General features: G+C 34.6%; 1 protein-coding gene across 7 annotated transcripts in view; it reads left to right on the top strand.

Moving 5' to 3' along the window:
* The window catches only part of PPA2 (inorganic pyrophosphatase 2), a 109,706-nt gene that overhangs the window by 76,550 nt on the left and 12,264 nt on the right, over positions 1-20,892 (top strand). For 3 of the 7 annotated variants that reach the window (XR_012516904.1, XR_012516903.1, XR_745079.3), the window contains one exon: positions 2,251-2,320. Coding sequence is in view for 3 of the 7 variants with exons in the window: in XM_010340098.3 (XP_010338400.2) it covers positions 2,251-2,320; positions 20,371-20,416 (116 nt within the window). In the remaining 4 variants the exon portion in view is untranslated. Of the gene's footprint in view, positions 1-2,250; positions 2,324-20,370; positions 20,417-20,892 lie in introns of those variants that run through there. The other 4 variants (XM_010340098.3, XM_039468521.2, XR_012516905.1 and 1 more) reach the window with 3 other exon arrangements.

The following is a 20,892-nucleotide window of genomic DNA, read 5'->3' as shown; positions in this document are numbered from 1 at the left end:
CTTGTAAGAATCTTACAATTAAGGTCATGTGTCTATGCTTTCCATTTCATTCTTAAAACAGTGGTGCTGATTCTTTCTTTCTTTCATTCTTTCTTTCTCTTTCATTCTTTTTGTCTCTCTTTCTTTCTTTCTCTCTTTCTCTCTCTCTTCCTATCTTCCTGTCTTCCCTTCTTCCTGACAGAGTCTTGCTCTGTCAGGCAGCTGGGATTATAAGGGTGTACCATCACGCCTGGCTAATTTTTGTATTTTTAATAGAGATGGGGTTTCACCATGCTGGCCAGGCTGGTTTTGAACTCCTGAACTTCAGGCCTTGGCCTCCCAAAGTTCTGGGATTATAGGCATTAGCCATCACCCCTGGCTGCTCATACATTTTTTAAGGTGAAAAATAGCAGAGTCAGCTTACTTTCTCAAGGGATATCACTACTGGCTACTTGTCAAGACATTTTATCAGAGAGATTTTTAAAATTTTTTTAATTTTTAAAATTAAAATAAAAAAATATTTTCAAATTTTACAGTGCTGGCTTTAATATTGTCATTCTTTTCTAAGATTCCATTCATAGTTTCATTTTGTTGTAAGAGTAGCAGATTACTTTAGAAGTAGAGTTATCAGATTTATCAGATTAGAAATACAGGACACCAGTTAAATTTGAATTTCAGAATAACAAATATTTTTCCATGTAAGTGTGTGTGTCTCCTTCAATATTTGGAACATACTCATACTAACAAATAGTTTGCTGCTTATTTGAAATTCAAATGTAATTGGTTGTTCTGTGTTTTATATGGTAATTGTATCTAGAAAAGGCTCCCCCCGACCCCCCGGCTCTCTCACCATCATTTTCCCAGAATTTCCAAGGAATATTTTACTTTGGTTTAGTTATAATATTAAAAGCATTGTATGTATTGTAATTAGTACTTTGTATGCCATACTTTCTTCACAGGACTGACACTTAAGATTTTGCAGTGTCTAATATTTTGCCTGGTTCTTTTAAAATTTATTTTTGACATTCATCAAGAAAACATCTGACTTACAAGGCTCTACCTTTTTCCATTTTCAGCTTATTTAAACATGAGCTGTAGAAAAGAGAGCACAAAAAACTTTGTCTTTTTTTTCCCTCAACTTTTAAGTTTCAAGGTACAGGTGCAGGATGTGCAGTTTTGTTATATAGGAAACATGTGCCATGATGGCAAAAAAACAGTCTTAAAGATGTTGCCATTAACTTTCATCAAATTCTATTTATGCCCAGAATGAAAATGGATCCCACATTATGAGTCTGGATAGAAGCCAAAATGACCACTTATTATAATCACCGTATACTCAGTGTCATCAATTACAGACAGATCTAGACACATGTTTTATCACAATATCCCAGCATGTTTCACAAGCTATTGTGAAAATAGATTTGATAATGTATATCCTTAGGTTCACTTGAGGGGGTATGTTTACATGTGTTTTAACTATTATTGTTATCTTTTAGGAATCTGCTAATCACTTTTTCTTCTATTTAAAAAGTTAATTTGGCTAAATTTAACTCCCTTCTCTACCACCGATTTCTATATCCATTTTAATCTGTCTTTTCTTTTAATGAAGTTTTTAAAAATCAATCTTAATATATTTCAGAGGAAAGATGCTTTTGCTTTCCTCTAGAGGGTGGCAATATGTAATGAGTGGCATGCTTTTAGAGGTATAGGAAAGGCATTTGACCCATGGAGCCTTCCCTACTCAGGGAAGAAGCTGCTATTCTTATACCTGGCTGAACTTCCCTACGTATAAGAAAACGAACTTTATGTTCATGTAGTTTTCTCTTTAATATCCTTATCTGTGAAAGAGATTCTGCAACAGCTTTCAGTAGCTAATTACAGTGTTTGTCACCTCAATTAAGAGAAAAATTTATCTTTGTAGTCCCATTCTGTGGGTCAAATTTGGTTCCTCTTTTCTTCAGTAAAGGTGAAGTGCAATTGTGGTGGAGCTTTTTATATATACCTAGAAATTATTAGGATTTGTGTAATAAGACTTTTAAACATCTTTTCATCATTCTAGAGAGTGCTTTGCTGTGGACTAAGCAATACTTATAACCTTGCCTGAAAGAATATACAATAATTTTCATTGTCGTAATTTTTATACATTCAGTTTCCATTCATTGGTTGAAAGTATACAACTGATATGGAGTATTTGGAATTAGTTTTTGGGGTTTTTTTTGTAATTGTTTCTTTTTATCCTGTTTAATAATAACATTCTCTTTTCCTCTCCAGCACAAATGTTCAGATATCTGATAGCCCTTTTCATTGCACTCAAGAGGAAGCAAGATCATTAGTTGAATCGGTAAGGGGCAAACATCCAAGACATCCTTTAGTCTTATAAATGTCATAGGAAGTGTAGTAGAAATTCTGAAATTTCTAGCAATGAAATGTGTCGAGTCCTTTTGAGAAGGATAAAGCTTAAAAATCACATTGAAATCTACTTTTATAATTCAAGGAATTTAAATGAAAAACTTAAAACCTTTTAGTTGACTTTTTAAATTCTGCATTTGAAAGTACATTAACCATTTAGTTAATTTCATATGAGGCTGTTTTTCTTATCAGTTTATTATTGTTTATATAAATATGTTCTCCTTTGTACTGTCATATCTCCATGAACTATCTTCTGTCCAGTGTCTACATGGGAACTAGCTATTGGCACAGTTCCAGGTTAAGAAAAATAAAATTGGCCCATCATGGGAGCTCATTCCTGGCCAAGGCGGGTGAATCACTTGAGGCTGGAAGTTTGAGACCAGCCTGGCCAACGTAGCAGAACCCTATCTCTACCAAAAATAGAAAAAATTAGCTGGGCCTGGTGGTACATGCCTGTAATCTCAGCTACTCAAGAGGCTAAGGCACAAGAATCACTTGAACTGGGAGGCAGAGGTTGCAGTGAGCTAAGATTGTGCCACTATACTCCAGCCTGGGTGACAGAGTGAGACTCTGTCTCAAAAAAATAAATAAATAAATAAATTGAAAATAAATTAAAATTAAAAATAAAATTATGTTTTTCACTTTAAGAAAAACAAAATTGGTAAGACTCTTTGCTTTTTATTTCCCTTAGTTTAGCTGTCTCACATGCTTTCCTTCTGTAAACTAAGATGATATCCTTGGATTTTTACATGTCAGTGATAATGCTGCATAGTCAACTGAATTTATTAGTAAATTAATGACTGATTTGGAGATCACTAAATAAGAAAATTTATATTCAAATAATCAAGTAATATTGTTTATATAAAGTATATTTAGGAGTGATCTTAGGATAGAATCAAATTAAGAGTTTTTAAAAACTATGAGATTTAGAAACTAGTGAATTTAGATCTTTACATTAAGAACAACTAAAATGTTCCTAAATGTTAGTTGATTACTGTGGCTGCTTTTTTTTTTTTTTTTTTTTTTCCCACTAATGTATCAGCTGTCTAATTAATGCCTGTTATGTGGTAAGATCTAGGTGCTGGGAATGCAGTATTAAAGAAAAGATACAAAAACCTCTACCCTTGTGTAGCTAACGTTTTATCTGGAGAGATGGATAAGAAAGAAATATGCAAGTAAAATAATGAACGTTTCAGAGCTTCTGAAAAATGAGCAGGAACACAGGGATAAAGTGCCAGAAGTGGGATGGGAGTTGAAATCATTAAAAAGGTGGTCAGCCACAGCCTCACTACAAAGAGGGCCGACATATGAGCAAGGATTTGTAGAAGGTAAGGGCGTGAGTCAGGTGAAAGAAGAGCATTCAAGGCGACACTCCCAAAGGCCCTGAGGCAAGAGGATGTCTGAGGTATTCAAGAAACACCCAAGGATGGCTGCGTAATATTCCATGGTGTACATGTACCACATTTTCCCTATCCAGTGTATCATCGATGTGCATTTGGGTTGGTTCCAGGTCTTTGCTATTGTAAACAGTGCTGCAATGAACATTCGTGTGCATGTGTCCTTATAGTAGAATGATTTATAATCCTTTGGATATATACCCAGTAATGGGATTGCTGGGTCAGATGGGATTTCTATTTTTAGGTCATTGAGGAATCGCCACACTGTCTTCCACAATGGTTGAATTAATTTACACTCCCACCAACAGTGTAAAAGTGTTCTTATTTCTCCACATCCTCTCCAGCATCTGTTGTCTCCAGATTTTTTAATGATCACCATTCTAACTGGTGTGAGATGGTATCTCAATGTGGTTTTGATTTGCATTTCTCTAATGACCAGTGATGATGAGCATTTTTTCATATGTTTGTTGGCCTCCTGTATGTCTTCTTTGTAAAGTGTCTGTTCATATCCTTTGCCCACTTTTGAATGGGCTTGTTTGTTTTTTTCTTGTAGATCTGTTTTAGTTCTTTGTAGATTCTGGATATCAGCCCCTTGTCAGATGGGTAGACTACAAAAATTTTTTCCCATTCTGTTGGTTGCCGATTCACTCTACTGACTGTTTCTTTTGCCGTGCAGAAGCTGTGGAGTTTGATTAGGTCCCATTTGTCTATTTTGGCTTTTGTTGCCATGGCTTTTGGTGTTTTGGTCATGAAGTCCTTGCCTACACTTATGTCCTGAATGGTTTTGCCTAGATTTTCTTCTAGGGTTTTTATGGTGTTAGGTCTGATGTTTAAGTCTTTAATCCATCATTCTCGGCAGACTGACACAGGAGCAGAGGATCAAGCACCACATGTTCTCACTCATGGGCGGGTGTTGAACAATGAGAACACATGGACACAGGGAGGGGAGCACTACATACTGGGGTCCGTTGGGGGGAAATGGCGGAGGGACGGGGGTGGGGAGGTGGGAAGAGATAGCATGGGGAGAAATGACAGACACAGGTGAGGGGAAGGAAGGCAGCAAACCACACTGCCATGTGTGAACCTATGCAACAATTTTGCATGTTCTTCACATGTACCCCAAAACCTAAAATGCAATTAAAAAAAAATTTATAGCTATTAATTTGTAGTTAGTCATAAAAGTAATGTATTTCTCAATTATTTATTCTTCTATTCATTTAGTAAGAAGGTATAGAAATGCTATTTTTTAAATTATACTTTGGGTTCTGGGATACTTGTATAGAACGTGCAGGTTTGTTGTATGGGTATACACGTGCCATGGTGGTTTGCTGCACCCATCAACATGTCATCTACATTAGATATTTCTGCTAATGCTCTTCCTCCCCTAGCCTCCCACCCTCCGACAGTTCCCAATGTGTGATATTCCCTTCCCTGTGTCCCTGTGTTCTCATTGTTCAACTCCCGCTTATGGGTGATAACATGCAGTGTTTGGTTTTCTGTTCCTGTATTAGTTTGCTGAAAATGATGGTTTCCAGCTTCATCCACGTCCCTGTAAAGGACATGAACCCTGTCTTTTTTATGGCTGCATAGTATTCCATGGCATGTATGTGCCACAATAAATGCTATTGTTTTTAAGTTTTATATATTTGAAGAAAATTGCTTCATGTTTAAAATTAATAGGATCCCAAATGTTTCTAAAATCTTTAATAAGATGGAAAAGAAATAAAGATTATATCAATCAAAAAAAAAAAAAAAAAAAAAAAACACCCAAGGAGACAATAGTGACTGGTAGAGTAGAGAAGGTATGGGGGAGAAAGGAGGAGATGAGATTGGAAATGTTTGGATCTGGGTTTAAAGATGGGGGGTGATTATGAAAGACTCTGTGCAGGTAATTTAAGGATTGCATTTCTTATTCTGAATGAGTTAGGGAGCCATTAAAATATTTTCAGCAAAGGAGTAGTCTAATCTACTTTGATTTTAACAAGATTATTCTGGCTGCATTGGTGAGAATGGACTGTAGGCCATAATTAGATCAGAGAAGTTACAGGGAAGCTGTCACAATGATGCAGGCCACATTATTTTCTCCAAGTTATCAGTTTTGTATCTCTGTAGATTATATTCAGAATTTGGTTTTCGTTACTTATTTAAGGGTAAAATAAAGGAAAACGAAAACTTTTCATCTTTATACAAGCAATCTGTCTCACTAATCTCAGATTAAGTCTATTTCACGTATTTCAGTTTTAGATTCATAAATAATATAGTAGATACTCATCTTAAAATTAGTCACAAGCTTAAAGTTTCTATATTACATTTTTCTTTTTTGCTTTTTCATTGTTTTCTGTCATATTAGTGGCAAAACAGTCAAAAAATAATTGGAGGACATATATATGATCTAGTTAGATTAGAGGCATAAGATTAGAATTCAGAAAGGTGAACATACGACTTTAATTACACAGCTTGGTAACTTGGTTGAGCTTTACAATAATGAAGAAAGTACTATACTGAATAATTTTTCACTGAAAATACTGCATCAGGAATTTACAATTTAGAGAAATTTAGAAATTTCCAGTTTACAATTTAGCTAGTGAAGAAGTCCCTCTTCACTAGCTCAGTGGAACTTCATGTATGCCAGTTTTTATTATTTAATATTTGTAAGTCAAATAATTGCCCTATTAGCGCACCCTCATTAGTGATTCAGGATTCTTAGAGCCCAGATTAGTTAACAACCTTCTCATATAGAGTTTAATTTGTAATAGCAAAATTATTTATCATAAAAGCATTTTGTCTCATAATTTCCTTTCTTCAGAATCACATTGAAGTGTTTGAATCTGAATCATTTAGGTGTATATTTCCATGTTTCTTCATTTTGCTGCATACCGAATATTGTACAGTCTTCAAAGTGCTGTCAGGTTTTTGTTGTTGTTGTTGTTGTTGTTGTTGTTGTTGTTGTTGTTTTGTACTCTAATTGCTTAGAATAATTGAAGACACAGAAGTCATCCGTCATACTTGATCAGATTCAGACCATATCAAGTCCTGGGTTTGTATGAAACAAATTAGAAGACCCGGCCAGGCGCGGTGGCTCAAGCCTGTAATCCCAGCACTTTGGGAGGCCGAGGCGGGTGGATCACAAGGTCGAGAGATCGAGACCAACCTGGTCAACATGGTGAAACCCCGTCTCTACTAAAAATACAAAAAATTAGCTGGGCATGGTGGCACGTGCCTGTAATCCCAGCTACTCAGGAGGCTGAGGCAGGAGAATTGCCTGAACCCAGGAGGCGGAGGTTGCGGTGAGCCGAGATTGCGCCATTGCACTCCAGCCTGGGTGACAAGAGCAAAAAACTCCGTCTCAAAAAAAAAAAAAAAAAAAAAAAAAACAAAGAAAACAAATTAGAAGACCCAAAATTTGTTAGCGAGCTTAGAATAAGTGAATTAACAAGTCTAAGTACCTAAGTAATATTGTCTTGAGACTACCTGTAGATGTTAAATGATTCTGAAGTATGGTCATTAGAAGGCCAGACAATAAGGGAGGTTTTCACTTTCTAGATGCATATTGCTAGAATACTCGGGATATGTTGACTGAAATTTTAGAATACGGTTAACTGCTTTGTACTTTTAAAATAGACAAAATAAATGGACTAAACTTTTGGGTAATTAATAGAACTATTTTAGGAAGTATATGCTGGATGAACATATACTGATCAAAACACAATTAATTGTAACATTGAGGCTAAAAATATTGCTAGTCATCCAACAATATGTACAGATCAGCTAGGAAAAATATTGAAAAATATTGTTAGACTATCCAAGAAAGATAAAATACAAGCTAACAAATTGATGAATATTATTAAGACCCCTCTTAGAAACAAAATAGAAAATATCTACAGAAGTAATTTATCATACTTAAGTTAGAGATCTTAAGAAGGATAGATCTGAAAAGATTTCAGAAGGAGAATTTAAATGATCAAAATGATTACTGGGCTTGTTTACAAATGTAAGATGTTTGAATTCTGTTTAATCACAAAAAGCATGACTATCATAAACAAGTTTTCTTCATTTGATCCCAACACACTAGGGATCCATAAAAGACAGAGAGAGTGCTCTGAGTGGGCTACAGCATGTGGCCCTGGCAACAGAACTAATACTCTGTATGTAATAGTTCCACTACAGGACTACTCAATTATTATTAGTATTTTTTGAGAGACAGTGTTTCACTCTGCCTTCCAGGATGGAGTGCAGTGGCATGATCATATAGTTCATGGTAGCCTTGACTTCCTGGGCTCAAATGATCCTCCCACCTCAGCCTCCCAAGTTGCTGCGACTACAGGTGTGTGCCACCACACCCGGTGAATTTTTTATCGTTTTTGGTAGAGATGGGGTCTCACTGTATTGCCCAGGTTGGCCTCAGACTTCTTGGCCTCAAGCAGTCCTCCCACCTCAGCCTCCAAAAGCACTGAGATTACAGGTGTAAGCCATTGCACCCAGCCTACATTTCTTTTTGTAAAGTTTTTAACATTCACTTGATTTTACAGCCAAAAGATGTGAGATTCTTCCCAAATACTTGAGAATTTTGTGACCAACAGTTGGCTCTTTATTTCAGGGAGCAAGACTTAAATATAGAGAACAAAGAGTGTTTGTGTGTGCATGTGTATATGTGTATGCAAACACATGATTTTGCCTTTCAGATAATATTGTTGGTAGTCTTTAAAGTTATTTGACTATTGGAATTTATGATGTGACTTTTAGGACCCTTTAGTTAAATATTATTTTGAGAATATTGAAAAGATTCAAATAAAATGTATAAGATTAATCTAATGGATATATGTAATTAGTGAATACATCATTTTTTCAAATATATTTACACATTTCCAAAAATTGAGTAGATATTAGGCCACAGATAGAGTTGCTAAAGACTTGTCATGCATATCACATCCTCTGTCTATAATATAATCAATTATGAAAGTATTATAAAAGCAGAAATTCACGTGTTTGGAAATTTAAAGGTAAGTAAGTCAGGGCTCATAAAATGAATTATAAATGTTTTATATTTAAAACTAAAATATTTTAATTTGAGAGACAACTGAGTCAGTGTATGTTAAAACTTACGTCATGCAGCAAAAATAGTTCCTGAGAAATTAAATGTATACAATATGGTAGAAATGAAGGATAATTATGGAAGTTCAATTTAACAATTGCTCTGTTCATTTTTCTGACTTTTTATATTAGAAGAAGATTGTAATGAGTAGTGTAAATATTTAATGAAACAGAAAACAAAGAAATAATGACAAGATCAAGGAAAGCAAAAGCTGGCTTTTCTTTCTTTTAAGACTAATTATATAGACCTGTGCCAAGAAGGATGATGAAATAGAATAGGCATAAATAAAACGTAGCAAGAACTAAAATGAAGACATAACTACAGGCAGAAGACATACTTAAATAATCAGAGAGAATACCGAAAAGCTTTTTACAATAACTTTATAAACAAAGATGAATTGATAATTTTGCTTAAAATATAAATTGCCAATTTTAAATCAAGGATAAACAGAAAACCCAAATAGGCTTGTAAAACAATACTTAATCATGAAGGTGGCAATTTTTCCCATGTTAATTAATAAAGTGAGTCTATTTTTTTCATCAGAATTCCAATGAGATTTTCACTGAACCTCACAGGGTGACTCTAAAATGTATATGAAATAGTAAAGGGCCAGGAATAACCTAGATGAGATCAGGCACGTTCAGGGTGGTATGGCCATAGACAGGAATAACCTAGAAAGGATTAATAAATTTAAGTAAAGGGGGGAAAACTGTAAACAAACAAACAAACAAAAAACCTTAAAATAAGTTACAAGATGAGTCATTGATTGGAAGGACATATTTTCATATAAATGATAAAAGGACTAGCATCTAAAATAATAAGCAACTTATCCAAACCCACCAGAAAAAGATAACCCAGTAGAAAAAAATTGTATAAACAACATGAATAGACAGTTCACAAAAGAGGAAACATAAAATGACCACTAAACATAATTTGCTCTATTTCACTTGTAATCAATGGGATCAAAATAAAACAATACAATTTTATAGTTGTAGGTTATCAAAAGTTTAAAAGTCTGTTAATACCGAGAGTTTTTAGTCAACTGTAGAAAGGGACCTTTCATACTTGATAGTATGATAGGAGTATAGATGGCTACAACTGCTTTGAAGAACATTAAGTAATTTCTAGTAAACTTGATGCTTATAATTCACTACTCAGAAATTAGCCTTCTAGGTACACATCTTACAGAGACTATGCATGCGTTTATGTAATCAGAAATGGAAAAATTAGAAACTGAATTAAAAGTCTATTGATAAGAGATGAGGTGAAAATAGCAGGATACATACAGTATATACCATTTATGTATTTTTTAAAAAGCAATAGCATATATTTTTTATGTAAAAATTTTTTATGTAATACCTACGTATAGGTATTACATTTTAGAAACATAGGTAAGAAAAGTAAACATCAATTTCAGCACGGTGGCCAGAAGTTACCTCTGAGAAAAGAGGGGATTAAATAAGATTTTTATTTTTAATAAATAGGGAGAAAGACTTCAGTTATAAAGATCTGAAATAATAATATTAACTCTTCTATAGCTAAGTAGGTATGTGTTATAATGGTCTCTGCATACAGAATATGTTTGAAGTATTTCATAATTTAAAAATTTGTATCCCCAGAAAAACAATCTAAGAAAATTAATCAAGCCCAAAGGTCGTTCTTTGAGAAGACCGTAAAACTGATAAGCCTTTAGGCAAAATGATCAGGAAAGAAGACACATTTTCAAAGTCAGACACAAAACAAGTAATATCACTGCTAATTCTACAGATATTAAGAGAAAAATAAGACAAATACTGTGAAAATATTTTATATCAATAAATTTGGAAGCTTGGATAAAATTGACAGATGCCTTGAAATACATAAACTACCAAAGCTCACTGAAGAAGTAAGTATAATAAACAAATTAAATTTGTACTTAAAAACCTTTCTATAAACACAACTCTAATTTGTTTCTACTACTTTTGTTTAGCATTTGTACTGAAGGTTGTAGCCAGTGCAATAAGGCAATAAAAAGAAGGAAAAGGCATTCAGATTATGAGGAAAATGGCATGTATGTCTCTATAGAAAATTCAACAAATTCTACAAATAATCCCAGCACTTTGGGAGGCCAAGGTGGGTGGATCATCTGAGGTCAGGAGTTCAAGACCAACCTGGACAAAATGGTGAAACAACATCTCTACTAAAAATACAGAAATTAGCTGGGCGTGGTGGCACACTCCTGTAAACCTAGCTACTTGGGAGGCTGAGGCAGGAGAATCACTTAAACCTGGGAGGTGGAGGCTGCAGTGAGCTAAGATCGTGCCATTGCTTTCCAGCTTGGGCAACAGAGCAAGACTCTGTCTCTCTCTCTATATATGTATATATAAAATTAGCCAGGCATGGTGGTGGTTGCCTGTAATCCCAGCTGCTGGGGAGGCTGAGGCAAGAGAATCACTTGAACCTGGGAAGCAGAAGTTGCAGTGAGCCAAGATCGCACCATTGCACTCCAGCCTGGGAAACGAGTCATTCTTTTATGTATATATATGTGTTCTTTTATATGTGTATATATATATATGTGTGTGTGTGTGTGTGTGTGTGTGTGTGTAAAGCAACTTTTTTTTATACTGGCAACAATTGGAAAATAATATTAAAAATACATTATTTATAGTGGTAACAAAAATACAAAAGAAACAGGAATAACTCTGGCAAAAGTATGCAAAGAACCTGTACCCTGAAAAGTATAAAATATTGCCAACAGAAATTAGAGCACTAAGTAAATGAAGAGTTAATAATGTTCATGTATTCAGTATTACATGTAATATATTACAGTATTTCAGTATTTTGATAATTTTGATAAAGTTGATCTACAGATTCAGCGCAATGTCCATCAAATTCCAATATACTTTTTTGTAGAAATTAAGCTGATATAAATAAATTCTAAGGACCTAGAATAGTCTAACGTTGGTAAAGGACAAAGTTAGAATCATAACTTTTCCTGATTTCAGGGCTTTAAAAAAAACCTGCAATAATGAGAGTATAGTAATAGCATAAAGATAGGTTAGTGTAACCAAGTCTAAACATAGACCTACGTATCTATGGACAACTGATTTTCAAAATAATATTTTTTCAACAAATAGTGTTTAAATAATTGGTTATTCGTATTTTTAAAAACATTTCAGTCTTACACTGTATATATTTGTCTAAAATGTATCCTAGACCTAAATTTAAGGCACAAAACTATAAACCTATTTTGACTTTGGATTAGACTGTATTTCTTAGTTACGATGCCAAGGGTACAATCTGTTCTTTAAAATGATAAAATGGACCTAATAAAAATAAAAAATTCCTGTTCTGCAAAAGACATCTTGAGAGAATGAAAAGAAGCTACATACTATGAGAAAATATTTGAAAATTATATATCTGACAAAGGGACTTATATTCAGAATGTATAAAGGACTTTCACAACTCAAGAAAAAAAAGCAGTCTGTTTTTTAAAAACAAAGCATTAAGTTTTTTAAAAATGTACAAAATCAGCTCTGTAAATGGATGGATGAATTTTTAAAAGAATTTTTAAAAAGTACAAAATGTATGAATGATCACCAAAGCTATACAGAAGGCAAAAAAAAAAAAAAATGAAGTGATGCTCAACTTTAGCTATTAAATGCAGATTTAAAACGACAGTGCATGCTAATACACACTTTTAAAATGTCTAAAGGTAGAAAGATGGGGGATACTAATTGTTAGCAAGGATATGGAGGAACTATAGTTCTCATTTACTGCTGGTTAGAATGCAAAATGGCACAACCATTTGGAAACAGTTTGGTATTTTCTTGAAAAGTTAAACATACACATACCATGCAATCAAGTCATCCACTCATAAATATTTACCCAAGACAAAATGAAGTGTATGTCCATACAAAGACTTGTACACAAATGTTTGCAACAGCTTTCTTTGTAATAGAAACTGAAAACAACCCAAATGTTCATTAGTGGATGAATGGATAAACAACTTGTATACTTATGAGGATTACTACTCTGTAATAAAAAGGAATAGATTATTGATATATGCCACAACATGGCTGAATCTGAAAAAAATATATGGAGTGAAAACAGACATACATAATTTATCATACCATTTATATAAAATTTTAGGAAATGTAAGCTAATGTATAATGCAAACCATAGAGAGCCAGGAAGAAGGGATTTTTACAGTCTCTTTTATAAGAGCATAGAGAAACTTTTAGGAATAATGGTGAATATATTTATTATCTTAATTATATTGATGGCTTCATGAGTATATGTATGTCAAAACTGATCAAATTACAGACTTTAAATACATGTAGTTTATTTCAGGTCAGCGTTAGTCTAATGACACATCTTTTCAAAAGAAAATTTTTTTTCTTGTAGTTGATTGTCTAGGTCCAAATCTTAGTTCTATAATTTATAATCTGAGGAAAATTTTAATTTATTTACATCTTGGATTTCTTATTTATAAAATGGGACTTATCATAATAGTGTCTTATCAGGCCGTTGTGGAGAATTGAATGAGCTAATCAAGGTAAAAATGTCCAGCAGATAGAAAATATTCAATAAATGTTGTGTTTTATTGTCGTTACTGCTGTAAGTATAGTTGAGTTAAACTGACCACAGAGAGAGAAATCCCTTCTATTCCAGCCTCTTCTTTGAATACTTCCAGTTATGAGAATATCACTTCCTTGTGAGTTAACCCAGTCCATTGTTGGATATTGGAAAAGTCAGACTAATTTTTCTAGACATATGAGAATTAGTCCTACTTTCAGACTCGAATAGGAAGAAAGTGGGGAAGAAGAGGTGGAACAGGTGGAGGGGAAAAGTAGTTAAACTACTCTTCTCATCTGGGAATTTTTTTCCCCAAAATTCTCCCCTGTGCTTTAAGCACTTTCCTCTTTGAGGAAATGGCACATTCTAGTTGGGGGAAATTTGAATTAAACAATGTGTAATGTTCTCTGATACCTGGTACTGTAATCATTTTACTGGAAAAATGATTGAACTTTATGAGGCTTCACACACAGACTCAGGGCATATAGAACTGAGGAGAGAAACATATTCAGTACTAAAAGATTACCAGACCAGCCTCAGACATGTGCTCAGCCTAACTCCAGGGATTTAAAACTCTTATAATCTAGAATTCAGGCCAGGAAGACTAAGTAGCTATACACTTGCTCAGTTCTTGGGAACCAGATCTGTGCCACTGTGAACCTCTAGCTAATAGTAGTGATAGAAAAAATTCAAAAGGTTAAAGCAGGCATCCCCAAACTACGGCCCCACGGGCCGCATGCGGCCCCCTGAGGCCATTTATCCAGCCCCCTGCCGCACTTCAGGAAGGGGCACCTCTTTCATTGGTGGTCAGTGAGAGGAGCACAGTATGTGGTGGCCCTCCAACGGTCTGAGGGACAGTGAACTGGCCCCCTGTGTAAAAAGTTTGGCGACGCCTGGGTTAAAGACTTCTAAAACTGGGCAGATAGAATCTCTTTTGTCAATCAGATAATGCCTGGTGTGCCTCTAGATAATGCCTAGAATGCCTCCCAGAGAGGTCTCAGCAGCCTCAGTCTGACTTTGTTTTTGCCTAGTCATGTACAGATTTCCACTAAAACCAGTCTCAAATGAACCTGCAGCACACAAGACTCAGAAATAATAGTGATGATGGTACATGAGATGCAAAATGGATAGTGGTTTGAAGTCAAGTCAAGGGGGAATTAGAACTTCAATATAATGTTATTTGTGGCTACACTTGGTAGATCTTATTTCTTCAGTAAAGAAACAGTATTCATAGTGTTATATAAAATTGAATGGTTGTTGTATAGTTGATGCAGGAATTCTTAGCTGAATTGTAAAAAAGCAGTGCATTCAGGAGGCCAAGGCCATAATGTGAAGCCCATAATGTGAAGCAGTTAACATCAGCATGTAGTGTGGCCATCTGTTTCATCCCAAAATGTTATCAGTGGTTCCATAAATGGATATTGGCATTTATGTGGAAACCCAAAGATGAATCCGGGTGAAGGACTTTAAGTGAATACATCAGTGTAAGCTTTTCATTTGAGTCTGAGGCATTGTTATCATTAAAAATAATAGCACTTAAAACAATTCACACTAAAGCCATGTTTTATTTTTTCTGAGGATCACAGCAAGATGGATTAATAAAGCAGTAGGCTTAGAACCAAACTTTTAGAAATTCTGCATACTAATAAGAAAATACTAATTAATATTTTTAAACAGTTATAAGTAAGAAAAGTAATTACCAGCAGAAGAATGGTGAAGTTCATTGTCGAGTTCTTAGATAGGACTTGTAACAGCATGTTCCTCAAATGGTTCCTTTGAGCTTAGCCTTTATCTCTATTTAGGGCTTTCCTGATAATATGACAGTAACAGCTTCCTTGCATGGTCCACAAGGAGAAGGCATTCCCTGGCTTCTGGTTATTGAAATTGAGCCAGCTCAGAACTAATCTCTGAAGTTAGTCTGGCTGGGATGCCCTCTTATCACCAGGGTTACTTTGACCCCTCAGACTACCTAGACAAGAAATACTTCCCTCTATGGGCATGCACTTTAATCAAAACTATATCTCCATCAAAGAGGACCGTATTTTCTTTATGAGTAGAACTGATCTTTGGATGTAATTTTCTAATAAGGTCACAATACAGTGTCATGCAGATTTGTTTTATTTATGACCCTGAGAATAAACGTTCTTATGGGAATTCATTGAAAAAATTTTAAAATAATGTCTTTTCTTCATAAGTCAGGGTCTGGTTCTAATCAAACCCTGACTTATGAAGAAAAGACATTATTTTAGTGTTATTTCTGCCTCTTCTTTCTCTTTTTGCCCCTTAACAATTTTACTCTGCATTACTGCTGGATGGTAGACAAAGTCAGTCAAAGTAAAATCAATAATCTAGTTAGCCACTAGCCATTTAAATGCATTCTTGAAGAGGAAGTATTAATAATCTTACAGAGCTTAAAATACTTTTATACAAAGAATTGGACATATTTTGATTCTAAAGCAAAAAATCAGAAAAGCATTGTGTGATGAAAAGTAAAATGAATATAGCATAACTGCCTTATGAAGTATGAAAATGCAATGCAAAAAGACAATGTCTGGTTGGGTGCAGTGGCTCACACCTGTAATCCCAGCATTTAAGGAGACCAAGGAGGGCAGATCACTTGAGACCAGCCTGGTCAACATGTAGAAACCTTGTCTCTAAAAAAAAAAAGTAAGAAAGAGAGGAAAAAGGACCAGGCACGTTGGCTCACACCTGTAATCCCAGCACTTTGGGAAGCTGACGGAGGTGGATCACAAGGTCAGGAGTTTGAGACCAGCCTGGCCAATATGGTGAAACCCTGTCTATACTGAAAATACAAAAATTAGCTGGGCGTGGTAGCGCACACCTCTAGTCCCAGCTGCTTGGGAAGCTGAGGCAGAAGAATCTCTTGAACCTGGGAGGCGGCAGTTGCAGTGAGCCAAGATTGTGCCACTACACTCCAGCCTGAGTGACAGAGTGAGACTCTGCCTCAAAATTAAATAAATAAATAAAAAGAAAGACAATGTCCAAGGCACTTTAATTCAACTAAAACCTTTCATCACCTGAATGAAAAATTGGAAACATGTTTTTTGCCTTTAATTTTGAACTCATTTAGTAAAATGACAAAATGTCAATCCCTTTGTTACATATAGTAAAGCAGGATACTTTATATTGGTTCAGTGTGTCATGTCTGTTCATTTGAACAAGTTTAACTTGCATGTGAAAATGCTTGTAGGGACCTGATAGAGTTATTTGAAAGAGAGACACTTAAGTACAGAGCAGTTTTATTAACAGTTTATATTAGTTTAAAATGTAGTTTATGTATAAATAGAAAAGAAATGAATATTTTGGTAATAAAACCATTAGATTTGTTTGAAAGCAATTAAAGACATAAAGATAATGAGAAAGATTGTGGGGATGAGGAAGAGGAGTAGATAGCATTTTTATAATTTATGTATGTATTTTGTTAAATTTATGTATTTTTATAATTTTTATAATTTATGTATTTGTTTATTTTGTTAAAAGACAATGACTGGTTGGGTGCAGTGGCTCACACCTGTAATCCCAGCATTTAAGGAGACCAAGGAGGGCAGACCAAGGAGGCCTCACTATGCTGCCCAGGCTGGTCTCAAGTGGATCTACCTACCTTGGCTTCCCAAAGTGCTAAGATTACAGGCATAAGCCACCATACCCAGCCATGGAGATAGCATTTTTAAAGTTAGGCTATAAAACAATACTCATTATTGTGTGGATAATTTATCTTGGATGAGTAGAGGATGTCCACATTCTTTTCCTACTAAGAAATTAGATGAGGTAAGTAACTCCATTAAAAGAAATCAGAAATAACTAAAAGTTCTTCTTTTAGTTTCTTAAAATGAAAATGTAATCATAGTATCCCCTGAGAGTGAAGAGTTGGGATTGGGGCTCTTTGGGGTACCGCTCCATACATTTCTTTGTTCTGTTTTCTGTAAGTCTTATATTTGTCATTATGTTTAAGCACCAGGAAATCATTGATTGTAGGTTAAGAGTTAAATAACTGATGCTTATCATGAATCTGTTATTATTGTTTTTTTCAAATTTAAATGATAGTTTCTCTTTTAATATGGTTTTTTTGAATTACCTTCAAACTTTGTCATTATCTCTGAATGTCAAACTTACCTATGATGTTGGTGTGTGTGTGTATGCGTATGTGTGTATTTAAATATATATCATATGACTTTCTATATTCTGAATATATCAATTGAGAAATATATTTGAAGAATGAATAAATAAAACATTTCTGGAAATTATTTTAAAAGAAAATGTAATGATAAATGTTTTAGAGTAGTTTGCCCATTTCTTTTCTGTAATACTTTTTAGGTTAACGAGAAGTTGCTCAATTATTCTATTTTTATACACTATACATTTTATTCTTCTGAAATATTTGGCAGCTCCAACAAGAAGCAGCTGCTAATTTTAAGCAGGAAATCTAAACAGCTAATTTTTGAAAAAAAAATTTGTATTGTTATACTCTCCTTAAATTGTGCAGGACACAAATAGGCATCCGGCACAATTTAAGGAGTGTATAGCAATTTCATAGAATAAGCAGGTTACCCTGTTTTATGGAATGTTTAGAAAAATAGAGCCATCAGATCCCAAATGCCTAATCTCAAGGAGTACAGTTTTTATGTTGTGTTACTGTCATACCCAGATTTAAATCCTACCATCCTTACAACCAATGATAATTAATAATTTTTCTTTGTGCACAAGCTGAGTAGAGATTTTATTTTTTTTGAAGTACTCTGAAAAACTAAAGGATGTTTTTAAAAATTGTAATTTTAGGCCAGGCATGTGACTCATGCCTGTAATCCTAGCACTTTGGGAGACCAAGGTGGGAGGAATGTTTGAACCCAAGAGTTCAAGACCCGCGTGGGCAACTTAGCGAGACTCCATTTTGAAAACAACAACAACAAAAAGATAAAATTGTAATTTTATTTACATGGTTACACCAACCTTTTCTTTGATATAAAGAAAATAAAACAAAGTCATTTTTCTTTTTTCTTAAAACAGAGTAGAAATGGTGATAACTTTAAACTATTTATTATTTGGGGGAATGTATTAGGATTCTCCAGGGAAACAGAACCAATTGGATGTTCATGTACAGAAAGAGATTTATTATAAGAAATTGGTTTACATGATTATAGTGGCTTGGCAAGTCCAAAATCTGCAGTTGGGCTGGCAGGCTGGAGACTCAGGAGAGCCAGTTGTGCAGATAAAATCTGATGGCCGTCTGCTGGAGTATTCCCTTTTGCTTGGGACAGTCTAGTCTTCGTTCTGTTAAAGCCTTCAACTAATCAGATGGGGCCTACCCACATTATGAAGGGCAATCTGCATTAATCAGAGTTCACTGATTTAAGTATTAATCTCATCTAAAAACACCCTCCAAGTTGCCACATAAAATTAGCTATCATAGGGAATATTTTAATATTGCTGAAATGTAAATCTTTCTTCTTGTGGAATGGTAGCTATTCAGTACTGCCTTTAAATTTAAGCATGGAGAGCCTTCCTCAGATACTCCTTTTTAGAGGGTCATGCTTTGGTCGATATTCAGTCACATACCTCACCATAGGACAAGAAGACCAAGGGGCCAAAGTTATAGATTCACCAGGAGGTATGCCCCCATTCTAGACCACATCCTAGCTGCCCAAGACCCTGGAATGCTCTGCCCAGACAGGTTCAAGCCTGTTTCTGAGGCCTGTGTAGAAACCAGGCCACACGTCTCCTACCCACTGATACTTCTGCAGGGGCGAGTGGGTGGCTGGTTGAAGGTAAAAGGTGCCTAGATATGTGGGCTACTAAATTTCTCCCCATCTGCAGATGAGGCCCTCACAATGCAGAAAGGAGCCTGGAATAGGGAGAGAAGTGGAGTGGCATGAGGGCCTCTTTTCCTTCCTCTGCCACATCCAGACCCATGTCTTTAAGGCGTCTGGAATCCTAAATGAGAGCTTCTTGGTCATTACAAAGGTATTTCTATCAAGGTGGTAGGATGGAACACATTCAACATGTATATTAATCACTCGTTAGCCTGAGTTATTGTAACTTTTAAATATTTAGATATGTATTTGTAACTCTGTCCCAGACTTACCAAACATTAGAGCCAGGTATTTCCTATGTATTGAAGGTCAGCAAATTCAGAGAATAGAAATTAATTATCGAATTTGAAATCTGAAAAGTATGTTATAAAATCAGGATGGAGGGATGGGTTATCACTATGAAGGAAGGAATCATAACTGGGGAGGGACCTGGCAAGTTTCATTTCTCTACTTGGATAGTGGTTAAAATAGATGTAAATTCTAATGATCCTTTAAACTAAATGGTCTTTGTGGCTTATTCTCTATGGAAAATGGATCTTCCAACAAAATGTTAAAAAATATTGTTCTTATGGGGAAAAAAAAACTGTCTCAGAAAAATATTTCTCCAAACTTGTCTGTTCCAAGAACCTTGGCCCAGCCATCAGAATAAATAGAAACAATAATTTAAAGTTCTAGAAGCCAGATAAATTTTATAGCACGTGTATGTGCATAAGCAAGCATATATATTTAAGAGAGAGAGAGAGTGTGTGTGTGTGTGTGTGCACGTGCACACACACAGGCGTGCTTAATTTTTACTTTCAAGACATCAGCTGTGGAAGAAATTGGAAGAAAACCTCTCTTCTCATTCCTGGCTGCAAGACCTTCAGTGGATTCCATGGGTTAAGATAAAAAATATTTTCAAGTATTTTTATTTTACTCTAACTCTGTGGTTTATCTGAAAGAATGAACAATGATAATGAAAAGCAAAGGGGAGTATTTACCTTTTTCAGGTTAGAGATCCATTGTGTGTAAACTTTGTTCTGTAATTTTGTGAAAAAAACTTTTCTGGATGTACTTTCCACATATAAATATTTATTGTAATAGAGATTCTTTCCGTTTTTATTTTCAGGTATCATCTTCACCAATGATAAAGAATAAAGAAAGTAATAATGAAGGTATGGTATATTTTGGTTTGGGAGGAGTGAGGTGTATAAATATGTTTGTTTACAGTAGTGGAAGCCAATAAAAGAAAATAGATTAATTTAAAAGCTGTATGAGCTAAGTGAAATATTTTTAAAGATTTTCGAATTTTAGATGAAATGTTTTCTCAGAAAATGAGGAGAAAGCATTTAACTACTTTTCTAGACTAGAAAATAATTTGATTTTGCAGTGACTTTTTTTGGTGAAGTACTGAGATATTCTGCCAGTTCTGATAAATGTAATTTTAAAAGACCTAATTTAAAAAAAAACAACAACAACAAAAAAACTCTTACATTCAGAGATAAATATCTCTTACATTCAGATATTTATCTTATTTTAATTAATAACTTACTTTAGCTGAAGATCTTAAATCAAAACCTATATTGTTGTAGGATTAAAAATAAATACAATATTTTTATTACCATTATTTGAACCCATTTTAATAAGTAGA

Source organism: Saimiri boliviensis, chromosome 3 (genome assembly GCF_048565385.1).
Source record: "Saimiri boliviensis isolate mSaiBol1 chromosome 3, mSaiBol1.pri, whole genome shotgun sequence".
NCBI lineage: Eukaryota > Metazoa > Chordata > Mammalia > Primates > Cebidae > Saimiri > Saimiri boliviensis.
Note: the sequence above shows the minus strand (reverse complement) of the source record. Positions and strands in the feature narration are given on the sequence as shown.